Source organism: Bos javanicus, chromosome 12 (genome assembly GCF_032452875.1).
Source record: "Bos javanicus breed banteng chromosome 12, ARS-OSU_banteng_1.0, whole genome shotgun sequence".
NCBI classification, from domain to species: domain Eukaryota; kingdom Metazoa; phylum Chordata; class Mammalia; order Artiodactyla; family Bovidae; genus Bos; species Bos javanicus.
The window spans coordinates 13,752,436-13,774,691 of NC_083879.1; the positions used below are offsets into that span (position 1 = coordinate 13,752,436).

At 43.5% G+C, this 22,256-nt stretch overlaps 1 protein-coding gene across 14 annotated transcripts in view; it reads right to left on the reverse strand.

Annotated features, from left to right (window-relative positions):
* ENOX1 (ecto-NOX disulfide-thiol exchanger 1) overlaps nucleotides 1–22,256 on the reverse strand; it is a 680,109-nt gene that overhangs the window by 286,422 nt on the left and 371,431 nt on the right. For 13 of the 14 annotated variants that reach the window (XM_061434507.1, XM_061434500.1, XM_061434506.1 and 10 more), the window contains one exon: nucleotides 20,452–20,598. The exons of the other annotated variant lie outside the window; for it this stretch is intronic. In XM_061434507.1, coding sequence (XP_061290491.1) covers nucleotides 20,452–20,539 — 88 coding nt within the window. In that variant the 5' untranslated portion in view covers nucleotides 20,540–20,598. The remainder of the gene's footprint in view (nucleotides 1–20,451; nucleotides 20,599–22,256) is intronic. 14 annotated transcript variants of the gene reach the window in all.

Consider the following 22,256-nt stretch of genomic DNA (forward strand, 5'->3'; position numbering starts at 1 on the left):
TCTTTCTTTCCTGGAGACAGAGAGCTAGGACTGGAAGGGCAGTTGGAATACATATGTGATGGTGCAAGAAGGTCATGTTCAAAAACTATTCCCAGGTTTCTGGCTCAGGGGATTGGTGAATAAAAGCAGGAGATTTCCAGGGCACCAGGAACAGGTAAAGTATTAAGTTTAGTTCAAAAGGAGGAAAACGTGAGTTTTCCATAGAGCAATTAAATGCTTCCATTCCTGAACTAATAATAATATAGAGAGACATGCTTGTTCCTGGGCTTCTCTGAGTAGCCACTAAACTAGCCTCTGCGTCTAGCACAGAGGTTCTCAGCCTTTGATGGACACCGGAGTCACTTAAGAAGGTTTTTACAAGTGCACATGCTGGTTTCCAGGCTTCCTCAGTGGCTCACTGATAAAGAATCTGCCTGCAACGTAGGAGCCACAGGAGATGCGGGTTCAATCCCTGAGTTGGGAAGATCCCCTGGAAGAGGGCGTGGCAAACCACTCCAGTATTCTTGCCTGGAAAATCCCATGATGGAGGAGCCTGGCAGGTTTACAGTCCATGGGGCCGCAAAGAGTTGGATACAGCTGAAGCGACTTAGCACATGTGCATGCATGCTGGTTTCCACCCTCAGATTTTTAAGCCCTTGGTGGGTTCAATGTGAGGGCCAGGCATTAAAAAAAAAAAAAAAAAAGCTCCAATAGAAGATTCTTATGTGTGTCAAAATTTGACAGCCACTGGAACACAGAGCTGATAAACAACAGATTAATTTCAAAAGAAGAGAGGGAGAAGGAGAAGGCTTCCTGCAGTTTTTGAATCAGCAGCTGGTTGACCTTCTATACTCAACAGCATGGTGTTGGCTGTCAAGTCTGCACAGTGCCCTTTCAGATCTTTCAATCTCAAGGGTTCAAGATCATGCTGTTACAGAAACCCCGGATTCTACCCTTCCAGACAGTGCGCCAGCTGAGTGATTCCTGGCTCGACCTGAAGACTCTTATATCTCTGACATTATTAATGACCTCTTACGGCAAGCTGTCCTTTAACTTGATAACATTTTGTATATTTGTAAATACATATTTTTATCCATTTGCTTTTCTTCCTATGCCTGTCTCTTCTACTAGACTGAAGTTTCATATAGGCAGGCCTTCTGTTTCTTTTGCTCATGGCTGTGTATCTAGCACCTACCGAGGAAAACACAGGTGCTCAGTGAATAAATGAGCAATGAGTCAGATTTTTCTCATGAAAATGTTTCGGCCACTCTGCGTTACTTTCAGTATGCCTACAGATTCATCCAGGAGGGTCTTACAGACCCAGGAAACAGTTTCAGAAGTGTTGAAATTACATACAGCTGCAGACAAGATATTTTTAGACCTTCTTCCTCGAGAAAACATTTTGGTTCCAAGAACTCTGATGTTCTATAAGATAGCTCCGTAGATAAAATAAGTCAAATTTTAAAATGGGGAATAAATAAAAGGGTGAAATAGGGACAGATGTTTTGCCTAAAAAATACAGCTTAAGCTCTGGTATTGTTCCTCATCGAGACCTAGGAAGTCGTACCCTCAAAAGTCTGATGAACTTGGGGCTTTCATATCATCTGTGGTAACGATCAGTCTAATGATTAGGTACAAAACAAACGAAAGGGTGAGCTAATGGGGAAAAAACTCACAGTTAATACTAGCAGAATAATTAAAGAAACAGAAAAAGGGCTAACTTCAAGAGCCAAAAACATTAAACATTTTTATATTGTGATCGGTGTGCTTCTATATGTTTGATCAAACATTTGCCAGGACTTCCCTGGCAGTCCATCTGTTAAGACGCCATGCTTCCACTGCAGGGGACAAGGGTTTGATCTCTGGTTGGTGAACGGAGGTCCTACACACCACAGGGCATAACCAAAAAATAGAAAAAACAAAAGCAAAAAACAATGACCAACAGTAGTTGCTATGATATTTAATTAACTCAAGACATTTCAAAACATTTTACTATCCCGAGAGCTAATTTGAGGTGTTTATTTTTTTTAACACAAAAATTACCAGCATTCTACTTTTCCTAAAATTTGCCAGGCACCTATTATATGCAACCACTTTTCACATTTATGATCTCATCTGATTTCTCACAACAACTTTATAGATCAGGAAACAAAAAAATCAGAGTAATCTCAGATGTATGCCGAAAACTGAAATACTGTTGAAAAAAAAAGTGTCAATTAAAATTTAAAAATCACTTAAGTATCATGCTAATCCAAATGAAAAATATAGAGTATACTTATAAAAGCATATTTTATTAATATTAAAATGGTAAATGTAGACTTTATCAGAATGCTAGAAGAATACTATGCTCTAATTAATGATATAATTTGGCTTAATAAACAGAAAATAATACTGTTTCAGTTGATGTTATCAAAAAGATCTTAAGATTAGTGATATGATATATGGACATCATGTGCCCATAACACACCAAGAAAGGTAACAGCACTTCTGAGATATCCTTGCCAAAACTGCATAACCTCAATTAAATCATGAGAGAACCTGAGATGAACTCAGATCAAAGACATCTAACCAGTACTCTTCAAAAACATCATAAACAGGAAAGACAAAGAAAGAATACCAAAAAAAGAGAAAGAATGTAGAGATGTCCTATTCATTTTATATCTCTGATGTATTCAGATCATCTTTCTGAAGCTCAGTAGTCAGTGCACAGTATTGGCTGTATAAATGTAGGTTTAAAAAACTGGATTAATTCCATATCACACCCAGGGTATTAGCTAAATTCTGTGATGCAAGCTTATTTTCATATCATTTGCAATTTTCCCCAAACAGCTATTTAAAAAAAAAAAAACAACAACAACTAGAGATTTCAGTTAACTGATTGAGAATTACATTATGCTAAGCTCAATCTACATGTCATTTCTTACAAAGGCTGTGTATCTTTCTCAATCAGTATCTCAGCCGAGATGATTAGAGTTATGACGGGTGTTGCCACTGTCCAAACAGGAGAGCAGGCAGACAGGAGAAGTCAAACCAAAAGAGGGTGGGGGACACTGAAGCAAGGAGGAAGGAAACATTTTTCCCTTGAAACACACTCGTTAACCTGGGAGTACTGCTAGAAGCTCCAGGCTAGAAGTGAGCACTCACTCCTAAACAGATTTTAATTTTTAATCCAGCTGAATAGGTCAGGTGCTGCTCTCCCACCTGGAGGCCCGTCCCTGGACCAACCTGCCCCAAGGCAGTACTGCAGGTCTGCTAGTAATGTTCTCACTGGGTAACTGCTACCTCCAGGCCACCACGTGACTGCGTGTTCTCCTCCCAAAGACCCGCAATAAAAGGGAAGGGATCGCGCAGTGAGGTAGGGGGCTTCTTCTTAGATGTTTTTTAGGAGTGAGAAGAGACACAGCCAATAAACATTTTTTTTTTTTAATGGAGGTGGGAGGGGGGAGAATATCCATGTTTGAAATGAAATTCTCATAAATAAAGATCAGCTTTACTACTTAATTAAAATTGGGTGGCGGCACAAATGCTGGTCCAAATGTGATGCTGATGAGACAAACGCACAGACACGAGAAAGATCTCCCAGGAAATCAGAACGCCTAAGTGTAGGGAGAATTGAACAGAGAAGGCGTCCACATGTGGGGCTAAAACAAACCAAGATGAACGGAGGGTGACTGACTCCCAAGCTTTCTGCAGACCTAAGATCAGCTGGATATTGGCATAGGCAGGCCTCAGCTGTCCATGAAAAATGAGAGCAGGTTTTAAAAGCTGCAGTTTAATTTCAAGGGTACTCAACATTTCTCGTAGTGCTTACTGGAAAAGGCCAACACCCGTGTGTTTTATTGATGCACAGCAGAACCTCAGTCTAAAAGCACCAGGTCTGCCTCGTGGCATTTGCTGAGGGTGTTTTAAACGCATAGTTCCAGAGTCAAGAACATTGTCTCTTCGACTCAGTGAATGCATTATTAAAGGACTTTTGCTGTGCCCAACACGGGGTGGGGAGAAGAGGGGGCAGAAGCCTCACATTCTGAATGCAAGGGGACAATGACGAAGTCATGCACTATAAACTCTAACGGCAACAACCCCAACTCACACTCCGCCGCCCCCTCGTCAATTCTCTTTTGGCCAATCTAAAAAAAAAAAAAGAAAAAAAGGCAAATGGAAACATTTAAATAGAACTTATATAAAACTTCAGTTCCAAGCACAGTCTCTTTGGTTCTTTGGTGAATAAGGCTTTCACATCAGCCCTCGTCAGCCAGTTCTACTTGCAAACCATGAGTATAACATACTGGCTGTTTCCAGTAAGATTTGTGTTAAAATCATTAAATGCCCACACGAGCAATTTTTTTATTAACTGAACCAGAAATAATACATAATGCATACCAATTTTACGACACAGAAGAGTTATTCACTTTTAGTAAGCCAAGAATATCTGTTGTACAAATTAAAAATCTTAGGAATAAGTCCGATGTTTTAAATAGACTATGGAAAAGCATGAAGCTTATGCCAAGTGAATCTGGAATGCAGGAGAGCCTTTATCATTCTAGGAAAAATACAGTTCTACAACAGGCAAATTCTCTTGATAAGTTCAAAAATGATCCATTTTCATTTAGAAAATGATACCCTTTCACTTGGAAAAGTATTTTTTAAACTGCTGCCTTGGTGCATTTTAATACATAATTTGATTTATAGACATCAGATTTACACACAACTTTTCTAGCATATATCTTTGGCATAAGGCAAAGTGAACTGGTGACCAAAACTTCTTTCCTGTTAAGATGTGGGCAGCAAACACATGACCAGTATCCCCAGATGCATGGCAATAATATATGCAAAGTCCTATGTACAACTTTCCCTTTCAAGATAAGAATATAAAACAGTTTCTTCAGAAAATTCCAGAAGACCATGGTTTTAAAATTATACCTTTACTTGATATACTTTTCCCAAACTCAGAACCTTTATATTAAAAAGAGCTGGTGCTGATACAATGAGTCGACCACATAAATATGTACAGAGCTCCCAGGGCACCTCATCTTCTGTGCTCTGAGCAGGGAGGCAGGTGATGGGAGACGTGTCAGGAACCGTCTGCTGGTCCTGCCTTCGGGGAGCCCACGACTGGGTTGGTAGCACAGATAACATGTAACTGGTTCGAATGTGCTGGAACTATATTCTCATGGAATGAGTCAAACGCTCTGATGGAGCAGAAGACCAAGGATTCTGGAACAGGACATGAGAGCAGGAAGGGCTGATGCTCAGCGGAGGAGATGACATTGGAGCTGGGTCTTAAAGGATGAAGATTAGGGAAGGCAGGCGAGAGCATTCCAAGCCAGGGGAAAAATCACACCAGCCCATCTACCCCAAGTGCTTATTACTGGATGTTTAAAATTTCCTTCAAAAGACTCAGTTTTGTGAAGTCTTAACGTGAAATAAAAATCACGAACGATATGGTTTCTTTCTCACTGGCCTGGCCTTCTCACAAGCAGCCTAGACATTTCGGAAGTATACGTCACAAGAAAGAGAGGATTTAAAGTTATCTTGGTGGAGGGACTTACTTCCCTGATGGTTCAATGGCCCTGCACTCCCAATGTAGGAGCCTGGGATCAATCCCTGGTCAGGGGACTAGATCCCATCTAAGAGTTCTCATGCCACAAATAAAAAGATCCAGCGTGTCACAACCAAAAATGAGCCCGCATGCTGCTGCTAAGACCTGGCACCGCCAACTGAGGAAATGCATCTATATATGTTAAATACGGTACCCCACCAGGAACAGAGAAAGTGAGAATGTGTCCATAACTGAAACAATAGATGGAATTAGCACTGCAGATGTTTGCAACTGAGAAGTGCTACCACCGCCATTCGGAAAAGCATACTGCACTCATCACACCTTTTGGTCTGTTTCAAACATAAGTTAAATTGAAAGAAAGAGGGTCTGCTAAGAAAAAAGTCTGCCAAGAGCTATTAACTCGAGTGTGTAAGAATTTTGCTTTGGAAGGGAAGACAGCAAGGAGAAACTGATCAATTGCTCCCATTTAATCCCATCAGTCTCCCAAATGGAGACGAGGGCTGGACTGCAGCCTTCATGTTTCGTATTGCGTCCCTCTCCTGCCTCAGAGGGACAAGGAAGAGGGAAGCAAGGTCCCCTGGGAAGACCTGGATGGAGGAAGCATTAGGTTCTAATGCCCAAGTGAAGATGGTGCTGAGAGGCTGAGACCAACAGAAGGACAGGAGTTTACTGGGTTTTCACAGTTGCTATATGCTAACGATAGTGGAGTTAAAAGCCTGAAGGAAATTTAAGGACTGGAAAAGGTCAATTTTCATTCCAATCCCAAAGAAAGGCAATGCCAAAGAATGCTCAAACTACCGCACAATTGCGGTCATCTCACATGCTAGTAAAGTAATGCTCAAAATTCTCCAAGCCAGGCTTCAGCAATATGTGAACCATGAACTTCCAGATGTTCAAGCTGGTTTTAGAAAAGGCAGAGGAACCAGAGATCAAATTGCCAACATCTGCTGGATAATCAAAAAAGAAGAGTTCCAGAAAAACATCTATTTCTGCTTTATTGACTATGCCAAAGCCTTTGACTGTGTGGATCACAACAAACTGTGGAAAATTCTGAAAGAGATGGGAATCCCAGACCACCTGACCTGCCTCTTGAGAAACCTATATGCAGGTCAGGAAGCAACAGTTAGAACTGGACATGGAACAACAGACTGGTTCCAAATAGGAAAAGGAGTACATCAAGGCTGTAGATTGTCACCCTGCTTATTTAACTTATATGCAGAGTACATCATGAAAAACGCTGGACTGGAAGAAGCACAAGCTGGAATCAAGATTGCCAGGAGAAATATCAATAACCTCAGATATGCAGATGATACCACCCATATGGCAGAAAGTGAAGAGGAACTAAAAAGCCTCTTGATGAAAGTGAAAGAGGAGAGTGAAAAAGTTGGCTTAAAGCTCAACATTCAGAAAACTAAGATCATGGCATCTGGTCCCATCACTTCATGAGAAATAGCTGGGGAAACAGTGTCAGACTTTTATTTTTCTGGGCTCCAAAATCACTGCAGATGGTGACTGCAGCCATGAAATTAAAAGACGCTTACTCCTTGGAAGGAAAGTTATGACCAACCTAGATAGCATATTCAAAAGCAGAGACATTACTTTGCCAACAAAGGTCCGTCTAGTCAAGGCTATGGTTTTTTCAGTGGTCATGTATGGATGTGAGAGTTGGACTATAAGGAAAGCTGAGCCATGAAGAACTGATGCTTTTGAACCGTGGTGCTGGAGAAGACTCTTAAGAGTCCCTTGGACTGCAAGGAGATCCAACCAGTCCATTCTAAAGGAGATTAGACCTGTTTGTTCATTGGAAGGACTGATGCTAAAGCTGAAACTCCAATACTTTGGCCACCTCATGTGAAGAGTTGACTCTTTGAAAAAGACCCTGATGTTGGGAGGGATTGGGGGCAGGAGGAGAAGTGGATGACAGAGGATGAGATGGCTGGATGGCATCACTGACTCGATGGACATGAGTTTGAGTGAACTCCAGGAGTTGGTGATAGACAGGGAGGCCTGGCGTGCTGCGATTCATGGGGTCGCAAAGAGTCGGACACGACTGAGCGGCTGAACTGAACTGATCTGAAGGCAGCTGGAACCTAACTATAATAGGGTTATACATTTGCTTCTTCACATTTTACAAAATGAAGTTAATTCATTCATATTGGTATTTTTTTCAAAGAGGTGTACGCATATGTGTAAGTGTGGGTGTGTGTGTGTGTGTGTCCAAGAGAAGTTAAAAAGATAAACCAAGTATCCGGACTGTGTGCAGTGTTTACTTTGAGCCACAGACAAGCAGAGCCAAGCTGTAGGGAGAATGGATTTAGGAAGATGAGCCTTGGGGATTAACCCTCTTATTATTCCCCTTGTAAAAGAAGGCGGCTTCAGAGAGCTGAGCGTGTGTCTCCCTGGAATCCATGGGTCCCCCTCCTCCGCAGGCGGGTATGTGGGCTGCCTGCGGCTCCAGGTCTGCTGCTGACTCACTGCCTGAGCTTGGGCTGGTCGTGGCTCTCCCGGGCGGAGAGGAAAGGCCAGGGCGTGGATTATACACTTGGCAGTGGCCTTCCTCCCCCAGTGTCCTCTGATTTAACAGCACAACGTGATGTTCTAAAGAAATGTTATCATCCTTCTGGGTTTCATATTTGCACGTGTTAGAGCCCCTGTAATAATAACAATGCCCCACCTAGTGTCAGAACAGGGAATACTGACTCAGGAGTATGAGCAGGCCCTTCATGGCTTCAGGGCTCAGAATGGCAGGGGGCATGACAGATGCCTGCTTAGGGGGAGGGGGTGGTCTTTCTCTTGTCCCCCATGCCCAACTTGGTGATGTGGGACATTTTTTAAAAAAGGTCTCCTGGAATCACCTTTCCCACTCTCACTGGCAGCCATCACCATCAACCTGAGAGAGCCCCTGGGGGATGGAGACAGGCAGGCAGCACCTTCCCAAGGGAAGAGCCCGAAAGACGCTGGGAGAGCTGCCAGCAAGCCTCCCAGTTCTGGCCTCCTGGACTTACACCGGGGACTTCTGCGGGGCTTTGATCCTCTACCCTTCCTTCCTCCCTTCTTTCTTTCCAAATGCTCCAGCAACAAAAACCGCTCCAGCCAGCTGACAGCTAACCACACACATTTCCAACTTCCCAGGTTCTGTGCAGCTCTGCCCTCCCCTCGCTAAGTGGGCCCCACAGGAAAGAAGCCAAGGGAGGGGATGATACCCGCACGGGGGCAACACATGTGTCATTGAGACATGATCCTCCCCCTTATGTGTTTGACACTCCTCTGGATTTTTCTGTGTGTGTGTCTCCATTAAGTGCCAGGGCAATTTAATTTTTATATTGCTGCGTACAAACTGCTTCATTTTGGAACCTGCCTCCCTCTTTGGATGCAGGTCAGTTCGGCCGAACAGTGTCTACCTCGGGCCAGACACCGTCTTAATGACGTCTGGGCTGAGAGAACATGTTGAGCCCACGCTCAGAAATTCTCTGTCATGCTTCCTTCCCAGTGTGCTCTCAGCCTGTGACCTAGGTGACTAGAGGCACATTTTACTTTCTGTGACCAAGTTCAGTGCCAGAGGGTTACCATCCTCAAGCCTCATTCCCGTGATGGCTGGATCCACCCCACCAGCAGGGGCTGAGCTTCCGGAATGCACACAAGCTGGCTGGGCTGACGCTTCCAAAGACTCACCTGCTCTGATCTCTTCCAACTGGTGGCCTCCACTACTCTGCCTTCTAGTCTTACCTTCTGGTCAGTCACTGAATTGTGACTTCTGCCCAGCCCTCAGCCCTGGCTTGTCAGGTTAACGTGCCTCGACATTCCAAAATCAGCTTGATTCTAAGTGGCCCATATTGTCCTCAACTCCCTCATTCCCCAGGATCTTCAAGCCCATCCTGAAGGCGATGCATCCTCTGCCTGAATTTAGAGTGATGCTTTTGAACTGTGGTGCTGGAGAAGACTCTTGAGAGTCCCTTGGACAGCAAGGAGATCCAACCAGTCCATCCTAAAGGAAATCAACCCTGAATATTCATTGGAAGGACTGATGCTGAAGTTGAAGCTCCAATACTTTGGCCACTTTATGCGAAGAGCCGACTCATTGGAAAAGACCCCGATGCTGAGAAAGACTGAAGGCAGGAGGAGAAGGAGACAACAGAGGATGAGATGGTTGGATGGCATCACTGACTCGACGGATATGACTTTGAGCAAGCTCTGGGAGACAGTGAAGGCCAGTGAAGCCTGGCGTGCTGCAGTCCACGGGGTCGCAGAGTTGGACACGACTTAGAGACTGAACAATGACAAGGAGTGATGGTCTCAGCTCAGTTCCACTGACATCCATTCAGAACCGGCAGCTGTGGTACCCTTGGGAACAGCTGTTACCCAACCAACAACTGAGGCAGCTCCCACAGAACACTCACAAATGAGATTTGCCTTAGGGAGCCACCAGGACATAGGGGTCTCTGCAAATTACTCGAGAAAGAAAACATATGGAGTATTTCCTGAACACCTAGAACAGTGGCAGGCACACTATGGGGATCCTTCAAAATTTGGCAAACTACGTAAAGACATCTTTCAGATAACAAACCACAAATATTGAGAGTTATGATCAGATACTCTAAGTTCCCTCAGGGTAGAGAGTCTGGGTTTATATCCATCCTCAGGACCAGGGCAGGACCTGGCATTTAGTAGAACTGGCAAATATTTGCTGAGTTAGAATGACTTTGTTGATAAGAGCATGTCAAGCTACCTTTGAAGGATATCTAATGTCCCAGGAATGTGGATGAGGCCGGACTTCTGAAGATATACAAAACACAACTATCAGATGGGTGGGAGTCCTGAATCTATCAATACACGCTAGGGTGTTCCTGAGCATGAGAGACTGTGAGTCTGTCCGGTGAGCGTGGACCACCACAAGACAGGAGTGGGGACTCCGCAGGACAGTCTGTGACCCTGCATGCATTTCCCTTCTTCTGGGATCCTTGGCACCTTCAGGTCTGACCTGGGATGCAGGAGATGGACAGCTACTTACTCATAAGCAAAAGCAGGAATGTGGGTTTGGCCCAGCATCTCTGATGCCTGAAACACATCGAGAGTAAGCAGTCAGCTATAGGCCTCTAATGGAGCACAGCAGAGCTGCCCAGTTAGATGGCAAGGAGCTAAGACGATCAGGCTTCTAGTGAATGGTGTAAGTAAGCCTAGTAGCTTAGAGCATTTAGGTACTTATTTTTATGGCTTAAGAACTCCATGAATGTTTGGGACTCTATACTTAGGTTAATCAAGGGAACATGATTTTCAAAATATATTAAAAGAGGTTAGTGTTCATTTCACATAAAATAGAAAGGATCCATCTTTAAAATGCTCACAGCAACTGGTGCTTTTAATTGAGCAGAAAAAACATATACAGACACATAAATGTTTCATCCTAGCTAGGGTTCCTGACAGTCGTCCTCAGAGATACATTTCCACAATGGATGTTTCAATTACTTATGACAGTAATATTTATTGAAAGGTGAAACCATAAACGTATAGGCACTTGAAACATTATTGACCAAAAGTAAATTACACTGCAGCTGGTGCGCTGCATTTTAGCCCTACTTTGATTTTATCAGCATTTGTCAATTAATCAACGTGAACCTTGTAAAACATGTTCTCTTATTAGTGGAAACAAGCAAGTGCTTGCAGACTCTGAAGGAAAGGTCATATAATAATTCGCTAATTGTGCAAAGACGGATCTAAATTTTTTAAAAAACGGAAACTGTCATTACCACCCTGCAAGAACAGAAGTTTCAGTTCAAACTTGCTAACTAAATCATGGTCAAAGGTTGAGCTCTTTTTTTATATATATATATTAAATACGGAGAAAGATTAAGAAGGAAAGAAATTAATCTAGCTGCAGATTTTCAAAATATATTTTAGGAAGCTTTTGTTGTCACCTCTGACCCTTCACTTTCATGCATTGGAGAAGGAAATGGCAACCCACTCCAGTGTTCTTGCCTGGAGAATCCCAGGGACGGGGGAGCCTGGTGGGCTGCCGTCTCAGGGGTCGCACAGAGTCGGACACGACTGAAGCGACTTAGCAGCAGCAGCAGCAGCAGCTAACCCTTCAGAGCTGCTGCCAACCTTGAGGCTAGGGTTATATAAACAAATCAACTATATTTCCTTGGCAGACAAGTGAAGAGAGAAAAAGACAAAGCCACAGAAACGGGAAATGAAGCAGCACAAAAGAACCTGGCAGGGCAGTGTTTTCTTTCCTTCCTTTTTCTTTGCCTCAATTCATCCTTCATTCTGCTAGATGAGGTGTCAGCCCCTTACTTCTGCCTGCCCAGTTCATTTTAAGTTCAATAAGGGAGAAAGAAGCTGAGCCCGGCTCTCCCTGGAGGGAAGACAGGCTTTGTTCACACCCACCACCTCTCCTGGCCACCTAGAGCAGGCTTTACCTTCTGGGCAGAGCCCTACCCCCACCACCCAGCTTGCTACGGTCACCAGAAGGGCTCGAGGAAGTTTAAAATGGGTAACATACCTCGGAGAGCAATTTCTACCCTGGGGTCTGCACGGCTGAACCGAGAAATCCGCACCATCTTAGAATCTGTCTAAGTGCAACTTAAGAGGAGATCTCGTACCTTGAGGCGTTTGGAAGAGTCGGAGTTTTGAACAGAGCTGAGAGAGAGAACGTTACTTGAATGGGGATGGGGCTTGGCAGATGGTATGGGCAAAATGCATTGCTGCAGGGCTCCTTTTATAACAGCGAGGCCTGGGTGGCTCTCAGCTTGCTCAAACTGGCTTATCAATCCATTCCATTCCATTGGGTTCCGCGTTCTAAGTAAGTCATTATTTTAAGTCATTTTGGGCACATTTCCCTAAACAGATGCAAACACTCCTTTCCTGTGTGAGACTCCCTTGGGCGAATTAGGTTTCTTAGAATAGGGTCAGGGAGCAATGAAACAAAATACCTACCACCAACAAGCCTGTGGCTTCAGGGGATGCTGTCATTTTTTTTTTTTTTTTTGGTAGGCCAAAAAAACTTGACTACAAGTCAAATTTTAGAGACTGTTCAGGCAGTAATGTTGAATCTGATTGGGCCACGAATGTTAAGCAAAATCCTGCTATCCGCAGCCCAAGTTTCCTTTTGCAGTCATGACAAATAAGTCCCCCCACCCCCAGGCTGATCAAAGTATAACTGACAAATAAATTTGTATGACATTTGTATAAACATGATGATTTGATATACTGGGCTGACCAAACACAATGTTCGTTTGGGCTTTTTCATAACATCTTATGGGAAAACTCGAAGGAACTTTTTGGTCAACCCAATACACATGATCAAATAACAATTCATAATTGAAGGCAAAACGAAAAAAAACATAAACACAGATTTTTTGTTTCCCTCTGCCTGTTTGGGCCTCCTCCCTCCCCTCGAGTGTGCACCGTGAAGCTGGTTCATATGTTAACCAGACCTCCCAAACGGCAAAAAGGCCAGTTCAACCATAAAGATCGATTTCTCTTCTGGCACCAGCCATGTAACTCCTTGGAAGAGAAGCATTCCTTTCTCAGTCCTGTAAGGGGTCATGATGACCCACCACTGGCCTTGTATGTATACACATCTCTGCACATACAGAGCCAATATATTATTCCCCTTAAAGATAGTGACTGGTGCAGAAGAGACTGATCAAAAGATCGAGGAGATCCTGGGCTGCACTAATGGAAGTTCTTAGCTTAAATATTTACGACCTTGCTAATCTTACTAGCTGTTATTACTTGCATTCTTGTATTATACTACTTGTATTCTATTTTACAAGATTATTGTTTCTCGTACTATCAAATACGATGATAAATGGTAAAGTGATAAAAAAAAAAATGACCAGGTGACTTGAAACAATATACCAAACACAGAGTTCTATTAACATCCATGATAGCAAGTGTAACTCTAGATGTGAGAAGAGAAAACTCTAGATGTGGATTAGAGAAAACCAGCTCCTGAACCATAACAGAGTCTTGGTTCCCTTACCTATAAAACTGGGCTTTTGGCTACTGTTAATGAGACCTAGTGAGTTAACAGCACATTGAGAAGCCTATCAACGAAATCCTTGCCTGACCTGGAAATGAACATTCCTAGCACAGTGGGACAAATTGGTCCTGGTATGCCTCCAAAACCGTGGGTGAAATTAAGACTGAAAAGGAGGGACTGTAAAATAAAGAAGGTTGTTCACCATCCAGTTCTACAAGACTCAAGTCATTAACCACTGCAATTGCTGACCTACAATAAACCCTCAAAGGAATTCGGGGCAACGATTAGGATGCAGTTACTTCGTGCTCTAGGAAAACTGGCAAAATTGACCCTAAGATCACTAGACATTTTAGGAGAAAATTTTATCAGCTCTCAGATCCTTGTATCCTCTGAATGTAGAAAAGCCCTAAAACCATGAAACACTTCTCTTCCTTGCAACCAGCAGTAACCTTCTACCAAAATGCTTGCTTAATTGCATGCACCCCCTTCTCCAAAAGTCACATATACATCAACCTCCCCACTTTACCTCTTTGGAACAGCTCTCAAAGTTCTCAACTGTCTTTCAGGTTATAATCCCCAGGTTGGCTTGAATAAAATTTACACTTCTTTCTTAGATTTATTATTGATTAATTTTTTTTTATCAACACACATTATATTGTGAAATGACCACAATAAAGCAGTTAACATACCCATCACCTTGTGTGTGTGTGGGAGTGGTCAGTGACAAGGGTTTATTTTTTTATGGAAGCACAACTGATAGTCATAAAATAATGAAAATTTTCCTTATCTAATATTTCTAATTAAAAGCTGCTAACCAAATCCTATTTCCTTAATAAAACTGTAGCAAAAATTTTTATAAGGGAAAAGCTACCATGAAATTATTATCTTCCATTTTCATCATCTTACCTAACATATGTGGAATATTTCTGAAATAGATATTCCTTACTGTATTTTTTTCTTTGAGTCTTAGGGAGAAAAATCCATTTTATACTCTTTTAATATTTGCTTCTATGAACTTCAGCTTCAGTTAGCTCACTTCCATACATCAAGATTCTTTTCAAAGCAGAAGAGAAGAAAAAGGAATAAGAAAAACTCAAGTCGTTTCAGTTATGTCCAACTCTTTGCGACCCCATGGACTGTAGCCCGCCAAGCTCCTCTGTCCATAGGATTTCCCAGGCAAGAATACTGGGGTGGGTTGCCATTTCCTTCTCTAGGGAATCTTCCCAACCCAGGAATTGAACCTGTGTCTCCTGTGACTCCTGCATTGGCAGGCGAATTCTTTACCATTGAGACACCAGGGAAGCCCAAGAGGTAAATGCAAATGTGGCGAGGGAAGCTGCTGGGTGACCTGAAAGCCACTCCCTGGTAGGAGTGATCTCTACCTAAAACATACACACGGTATTAAGAAACCACAGAGAAGAAATGAATGGATGTGGGTGGCCGGTTTTCACTTGTTTCCTGGATGTCTCAGACTACTGTAAATAAGTGTGTTTCGATTCAAATGGTTCCATTATCTTGGAGGGCCTAAGCATTTGTAATAGCAGTTTCTGGAGTATGCAAAGCTTATGCTTAAGGAGCATTACTGGCATTCAATGCAGTCAGACTGCGTTAAGCAGATTTACAACCCTGTTCACGGCTCTCCTTGATCGTCTTTATTTAAAAGTAAGTTCAGCCTGACGAGGTGGCTTAAGAGTCTGCCTGTGTTTCAGCCTGTTAGCCATGCCCACCAGAACGCCTGGCTCTGCTGTGTACCCTTCACCACTTCTCTAAATGAAACTCCAGGTGCCAAGGTGAATGGGCAGGACTGGCAGGTGGCACTTCACTAGGAAAGAAAGCTTCACGGGGGCGGCTTGTTTTCAAACGTATCCAGGGCTGCGGTTGCCCAGGCGGCTCGGTGGTAAAGAGCCCGCCCACCAATGCAGGAGATGTGGGTTAGATCCCTGGGTCGGGAAGATCCCCTGGAAAAGGAAAAGGCAACTCACTCCAGGATTCTTGCCTGGGAAATCCCATGGACAGAGGAGCCAGGCAGGCTACAGTTCCATGGGGTTGCAAAGAGTCGGACATGACTTGGTGACTGAACAATGACACGGCTAGCAGATTGGGAGACACGTGTCACTGAAAAGACAGTTTGTTGCCTATAGTTCCCAAGAGGAGGGGTGTGCAGTGCCACAACGGGCCACGCACGGGCAAGGCCACGTGGAGAGGCACCAGGATAGCCCACGAGCAGAGGAAATAAGGGGAAAGTGTGGACAAAAGTCTCTCCTGTGGTTTCTGCAAGGTAAGAAGGTTCTGAATTCGGCAGCTTAAATATTTTCAGCGTGTTCTAAGGCACTGGGACGACTGTCCAGCAGCTGGCCCTGGTATAATCTGGGGCAGGGGGATAGTGCTCTGGATAACAAGAGCCTGATAAAAAGGGTCAGGTGTGACACAGCCTCAGGACTGGTTCACCTGCAAACCAATGGTGTGATCCCAGGCAAGCTGTTTGCTATCTCTGTGTGAGTGTGTGGAAGTCGCTCAGTTGTGTGCAACTCTGTGACCCCATGGACTATACAGTCCATGGGATTCTCCAGGCCAGAATACTGGAGTGGGTAGCCTTTCCCTTCTCCAGGGGATCTTCCCAACCCAGGGATCAAACCCAGGTCTCCCAGATTGGAGGTGGATTCTTTACCAGCTGAACCACAAAGGAAGCCCTAGGAATTAGCTAACTCTGGGTAAGAGCAGTGCCTCCCCGGCATCTGGAAGACTCTGAGACCTCAAAATACATCTCACAAAATACCGAACATAAAAAACAAGACTAATACGAGCCTGTCTGGAACACTGCTATAAGAAACATAAAAACAGAGCTTCTCAAACTTTATTGTGCCTAGGATTCACTTGGGTATTTTGTTAAATGGCAACATCTAATTCTGATTCATTGGATCAACTGGGACTTGAAACTTTGCATTTCTAATAAAGTCCTCAGTGATGCTGGGACCTTGATGATGCTTTGAGTCATTAGGGATAAGAATATTCCTGGGTCAGCTTCTGCAGGGAAAACAGAAGAACTTAACATTTACTGAGCCCTGCTTTGCACTAGATACCGCGAGGCCCTGAATACACACATTTCACCTTGTTTTGCTTGGACAATATCCTTTGCTTTTAAGAAGAATTATCCCAATATTATAGGGAAGGGAACTAAGACTCAGGATGGTTAAGTAACCTGCCACAGGTCAGTTAGCTGAGACTCAGAAGATATAAATACATCTGACCTAGAAACCCAATTTTTCCTCACCACAACCTAAGTACAGATGGTTTCTGTGATGGAAAATAAAAAGTGTCTGTTGGTAAAGGCTTCATAAAATATAGACTGTGGACTTGAATGCTGGTCCATATACAACTTGACTTCTGGAAAGAAGAGAAATTCTGACTGGTGTCCATTATCTCAGGAACAGAAATAAACAGTGCTGACTAAATAACTTATATTTTACTATAGCCAGTGGAGAAACATTTTAGATGGATTCTCTATTACACTTGTGTCTTTATTTTAGAAAGTGATGCACGTCCACGGTGAAGACAGAAACAGTAAGAGTCTGCCTTCCTCCCACGTGCCCTATGTTGTATAGAGAGAACTACTGTTACCTCTCTGTCCGTTTCTAGAAATTCTATGCAAATAGTAACCTCCTATGCAAATAATCAGCTTTCCCACACAAATTCATTCATTCCAGTCATTTATTTTTCCAGGGGGAGAAGCAGTAAATAAAACATGCAACATCCCTCATCACCTGACATTCGAGTGGGTGAGCTACATCACAAACAAATACACATTATGTCAAATGGGAATAACTGGTAATGAAGAAAAAGCCAGCAGTGGAGGGCACGTGTTTGCAAATATAAATGGAGTGGTTAAGGAGGGCTTCATGGAAAAGATGGTATCTGAGTAGACATGAAGAAGGCCAACTTATTCCACATTTACTTTTCCCCTTTAGCAATATATATTAAAGCCCTTGCTGTATCAGAACATAGAGATCTACCTCATTCTTGCTAATGGCTTCATAGTTACTCCGCTGTTCACATACACCATAACACAGATGGGCATATTCTGTTATCTTCACAAAGGAAACATTTTACATTCATCTTGTGATTTAATTTGTTAGGGGATCATCTGAGTGGTTATAAGGAGATGTGAGCAGTGTGGTGTAAAGCCTGATGGAGTAGAAAGAGCAATTAGGTGCAAAGCTGGGGTTGGAAATCCTAGTGCCTGGTCAACCAGATGACTGTGTTATTACTGACTATTTCCTGAAAATCTGCTTCATATTGGTTTCCCAGGTAGCCCTAATGGTAAAGAACCTGCCTGCCAATGCAGGAGACATAAAAGACATAGGTTTGATCCCTGGGTTGAGAAAATCTCCTGGAGGAGGGCCTGGCAACCCACTCTGGTATTCTTGCCTTGCCTGAGGAATGCTACGGGCAGAGAAGCCTGGCAGGCTACAGTCTATACGGTCGCACAGAGTTGGACACAACTAAATGGATTGAGCACCCACGCACTGCTTTATATTAGCGCTTTATCCTTTTATGCTACATCTTAGACAGGGCTATATCCACCACGTACAGGGAGATATCTAAAAGCTTCTCTACCCTGAGACCAAGGCAACATTCTACTGATGTTTTGCTCAATTCCAAGCTACCCTATAATCCCTGGAGAGTCAAATATAAACCCCCTGGGCGACACTTTTCCACATTCTCCACAAAGGAAACACAAGCAAAAGTTTTAGGGAGCAGCTAACCCTCTGGGCTCTGAGTATGATCTTCCTCTTTTAGGAGAAAACACATCAGCTTCCTTAAAACAAAAAGGCACATAAATTCCTTTCCTTCCAGTAATATTTATTTATACAGATACAGATGTTTAGCATCAGGCCATATGACTGAACAGATTTCAAATGTAATGGAAGATTCATTTATTCATTTAATTATTATCTGAGGCAGTACCTGTATTATGTCCGCACTCTGCCAGCCTCTGGAAGAGGAATAAATATCTGTGCAATATGGTTCCTACCCTTGCTACCTGCTAACTCTGAATAGACTCGACAAGGGAAAAAAAAAGAAAAAAAGGACTGACTGAAAGCCATGTGTGGTCAGTGGTGCCAAGGATAAAGCAAGAGGAATTAAAGAAAAGAGGAGGATGCTGTGATCCAGAGAGGGGGTCCTGGCTGAGATACAAACAGGAAGAGATGCAGGTGGAACCAGGGGATTTGGGGAAGGGATGTGTATGTGTCTTGGGGGGATAGATATGAAAGGAAGGTGAATATAACTATGTTTTATATTTTTGTGACCCCATGGACTGCAGCCCGCTAGGATCCTTTGTCCCTGGAATTTTTTAGGCAAGAATACTGGAGTGAGTTTTCATTTCCTCCTCCAAGGATCTTCCTGACCCAAGGATTGAACCCACTGTCTCCTGCATTGGCAGGTGAATTATTTACCACTGCACCAATTATATAAGCAAAGGCTGAGGTGAGGGAAAATACAGGCATTATAAAGGGAACAGGAAGTGCCCCAGTAGAGTTTAAACACAGAATATGGGGGTGGTTGCAGATGACAGGAGATGTCAGCTGGAGTGAGACTGGTAGACAGTTCTCAGGCCCCTATTTTGTTGTTAGACATGAGACAGATAAACGAGTCCTGAAAGAGATCGAGAAAAGCACCACCGACCTCTTCTTGCACTGTGTTTGCTTTTTCTGGGAGAGGGGTACTGTGTGCTTTGCTTTCATAGCCTCTGTTTCTGATTCCAGTAGATTTAAAAACCAACTTAAAACCTTTCAAAGTCACACATGCCTAGAGCTTAAAAAGGCAAGCAGGGTATAAGAGGCCTAGAACCCAAATCAGCCCCCCGACCCCACTTATCCCTGCCACCCCTCCTTCTCCTCCGAAAGCACGTGTGTGTGTGTGTGTGTGGTTTACTTTTTTTTTTTTAATTTATTTATTTTAATTGGAGGCTAATTACTGTACAATATTGTAGTGGTTTTTGCCATACATTGACATGAATCAGCCATGGGTATACATGTGTCCCCGTCCTGAACTCCCCTCCCACCTCCCTCCCCATCCCATCCCTCTGGGTCATCCCAGTGCACCAGCCCTGAGCACCCTGTCTCATGCATTGAACCTGGACTGGCGATCTGTTTCACATATGATATTATACACGTTTCAATGCTATTCTCTCAAATCATCCCACCCTCAACTTCTCCCACAGAGTCTGGTTTGCTTTTATTATGAAAGATGATGCTTTGCCTAAGCAAGCAGCCTCTGATACAGGTGAGACTTTTGCCTCAACTGGTTCCTTTCAGTATGGTTATACCTATGGGCTGGCCCAGGGCAGGAAGCCTAACCAGTAAATCTAACCCAGCCCTCCCCACCTCAAGGAGGTTGAATCCTGTCGTGGAAAAGGACACCACTTTTAACTTTCAATTCTGATATCTGATTCCATATATTTAAGTGATACATGTACACTGATATTTCTTAAATGATCATTTGTAGAGCTTACCTAATGTCTTACTACTCTGTAAAATGAGGAACACTCGACACTCTTATACCATCACCACCTTCCAAAGAGCATTCTTCTCTCATCTTTCCAGTTGGCTAACTGGAATCTGGGGTTAAATCAATATTCTTTGTTTGCATTGTTATGCCATGCAATATCGTTCACTTTTAAGTCACGCCCTACAAGAACACACTTCCTAGCTTATTCCATCTTTTTCATTTGTGCTGTCTTTTTTCTTCCTTTTCGTGTGTATTTATTACTAACAGCCTTCAACTTTGCAGAGGAACTATAAAAGCCCTACTACCACCCTTTCTGACGTGAGCAACTCCATCAGTGACCCTCTCAGACCTGTTTGTCCCTCCACAGGCCTCCCATTCAGTCCGTCCAGGCTAGTGGTTCCCCAGGCCAGCTGCCCACCTGTTGTCCTGGGGCTTCTTTTTAACACCATCTGGCGAAATCCCTGTGCCTCTCGCCTGTGCTGGGTCCCCCGCCTCCTGGATCCCATGGTTGCCTCTTTCTTGGTTTACAGCCTCATTTTTGTGGAGCTCATTCTCTAGTAGCTTCCTGAGAAAAGGTACACGGGAGGTAAATTTGTTGAGACCTTTCTTGTGTGTCTGAAAAACGTCTTAACTTCTACTCTCACGCTTGCCTGCTTATTAAGTTTTCTCAGTTCAGTTCAGTTCAGTCACTCAGTCGTGTCCGACTCTTCGCGACCCCATGAATCGCAGCACGCCAGGCCTCCCTGTCCATCACCAACTCCCGGAGTTCACTCAGACTCACGTCCATCAAGTCAGTGATGCCATCCAGCCATCTCATCCTCTGTCGTCCCCTTCTCCTCCTGCCCCCAATCCCTCCCACCATCAAAGTCTTTTCCAATGAGGCTTAATTCTAAGTAAAAGTCATTTCCCTTTAGAACTCTGAAGGCTGAGTTTCACTGTCTTCTAGCGTCCAGTGCTGCGGTTGAGAAGTCTGAAGGCCACTTGTTCTCTTGACCTTTCATCTGTGACCTGGTTTGTTTCGCTGGAAGATTTAGGAATCTTTTAAGTCCCTGGGATGCTGAAACCTCAGAGTAAAGAACCTTAATGAAACTTCTTTACTTATCCATTGTTCTGGGCACTTTCTCCCCTTTAAAACTGGAAATTCCTATTCTGGTTTGAAATTTTTCCTGTATTATTCTTTGATATAATACATCATTTTTTTTTTTTCTATCTTTCCTTTGGGGAATAGCTAAGGTAAAATGCTGAAGCTGGTGGGCTGATTCAATCCATTTTTTAACCTTCTTTCCCCTACCCTGCTATAACTGCTGCCTGTTAATCTACTTTCTAGAAACTTTGCATGACATGACCTTTTACACCTCTGAATAATTTTGTTTTTAACTATGAGTTTAATTTCCAAGATCTTTTTCTCATTTTCTGATTGTTTCTTTTTTTCATAGAATTTACCTTTTATTTCACGGATGTCATATTGTCTCCCATCTTTCTGAAGATACTATAGGTTTTTAAAAGCTCTTCTTTTGCTTCTTGAATTGTCAATATTTTCCCCAAACCCTCTAACCCATTTCTATTTTGATCTCAATATTTTATTCTGTATTTTCTATTGGGAGCCATACTCACATCTATATGTGATAGTCATCATATGTATTATACATAAGTAATACAAAGAATTTATTTATATTTAGGGATGGTGAGTCCTCACACAATGAATTGGAAACACTGACTGGGGGCTGGTACGCTTATCCGGCAGGCGTCCCCCGAGGTAACTGGGTGGGACTCCAAATGCCAGTCCGGTCATTTAGTTTCTCTAGATAAGAATCCTTTAATCTCCTGTCTACGGAGCCTGTCGTTGCTACAAATGCTCTCGGGGCTCAGCTGTAGGACAGTCCGGGCGGGTCTCACCTACCTGTTCACTCTACGGGGTTGCATTGAATTCCCCTGGTTTCCCCTCTCTATCCTAGGCTTCAGTTTCCTGAGTGTGGAACATCTCGGAGCCCAAGACTACGCCCCAAGCCTCCATCAGGGACACAGGTTTGGGAGCGGCTGTGTGAGGGTGGGAGAGGAACAGGGCCAAGTTCGCGCATGCACTCTTTCACCAAGTATTATTGATCACTCTGCAACCACTGTCAGCCTCCTCCAGGCTCACCCGCACGCCCATTCTAAGCCTCCCCAGGATCCTGCAGAATAGATCTGCAGGCTTCTCTCGGGACCCCTCACCAGTGCCCCCAT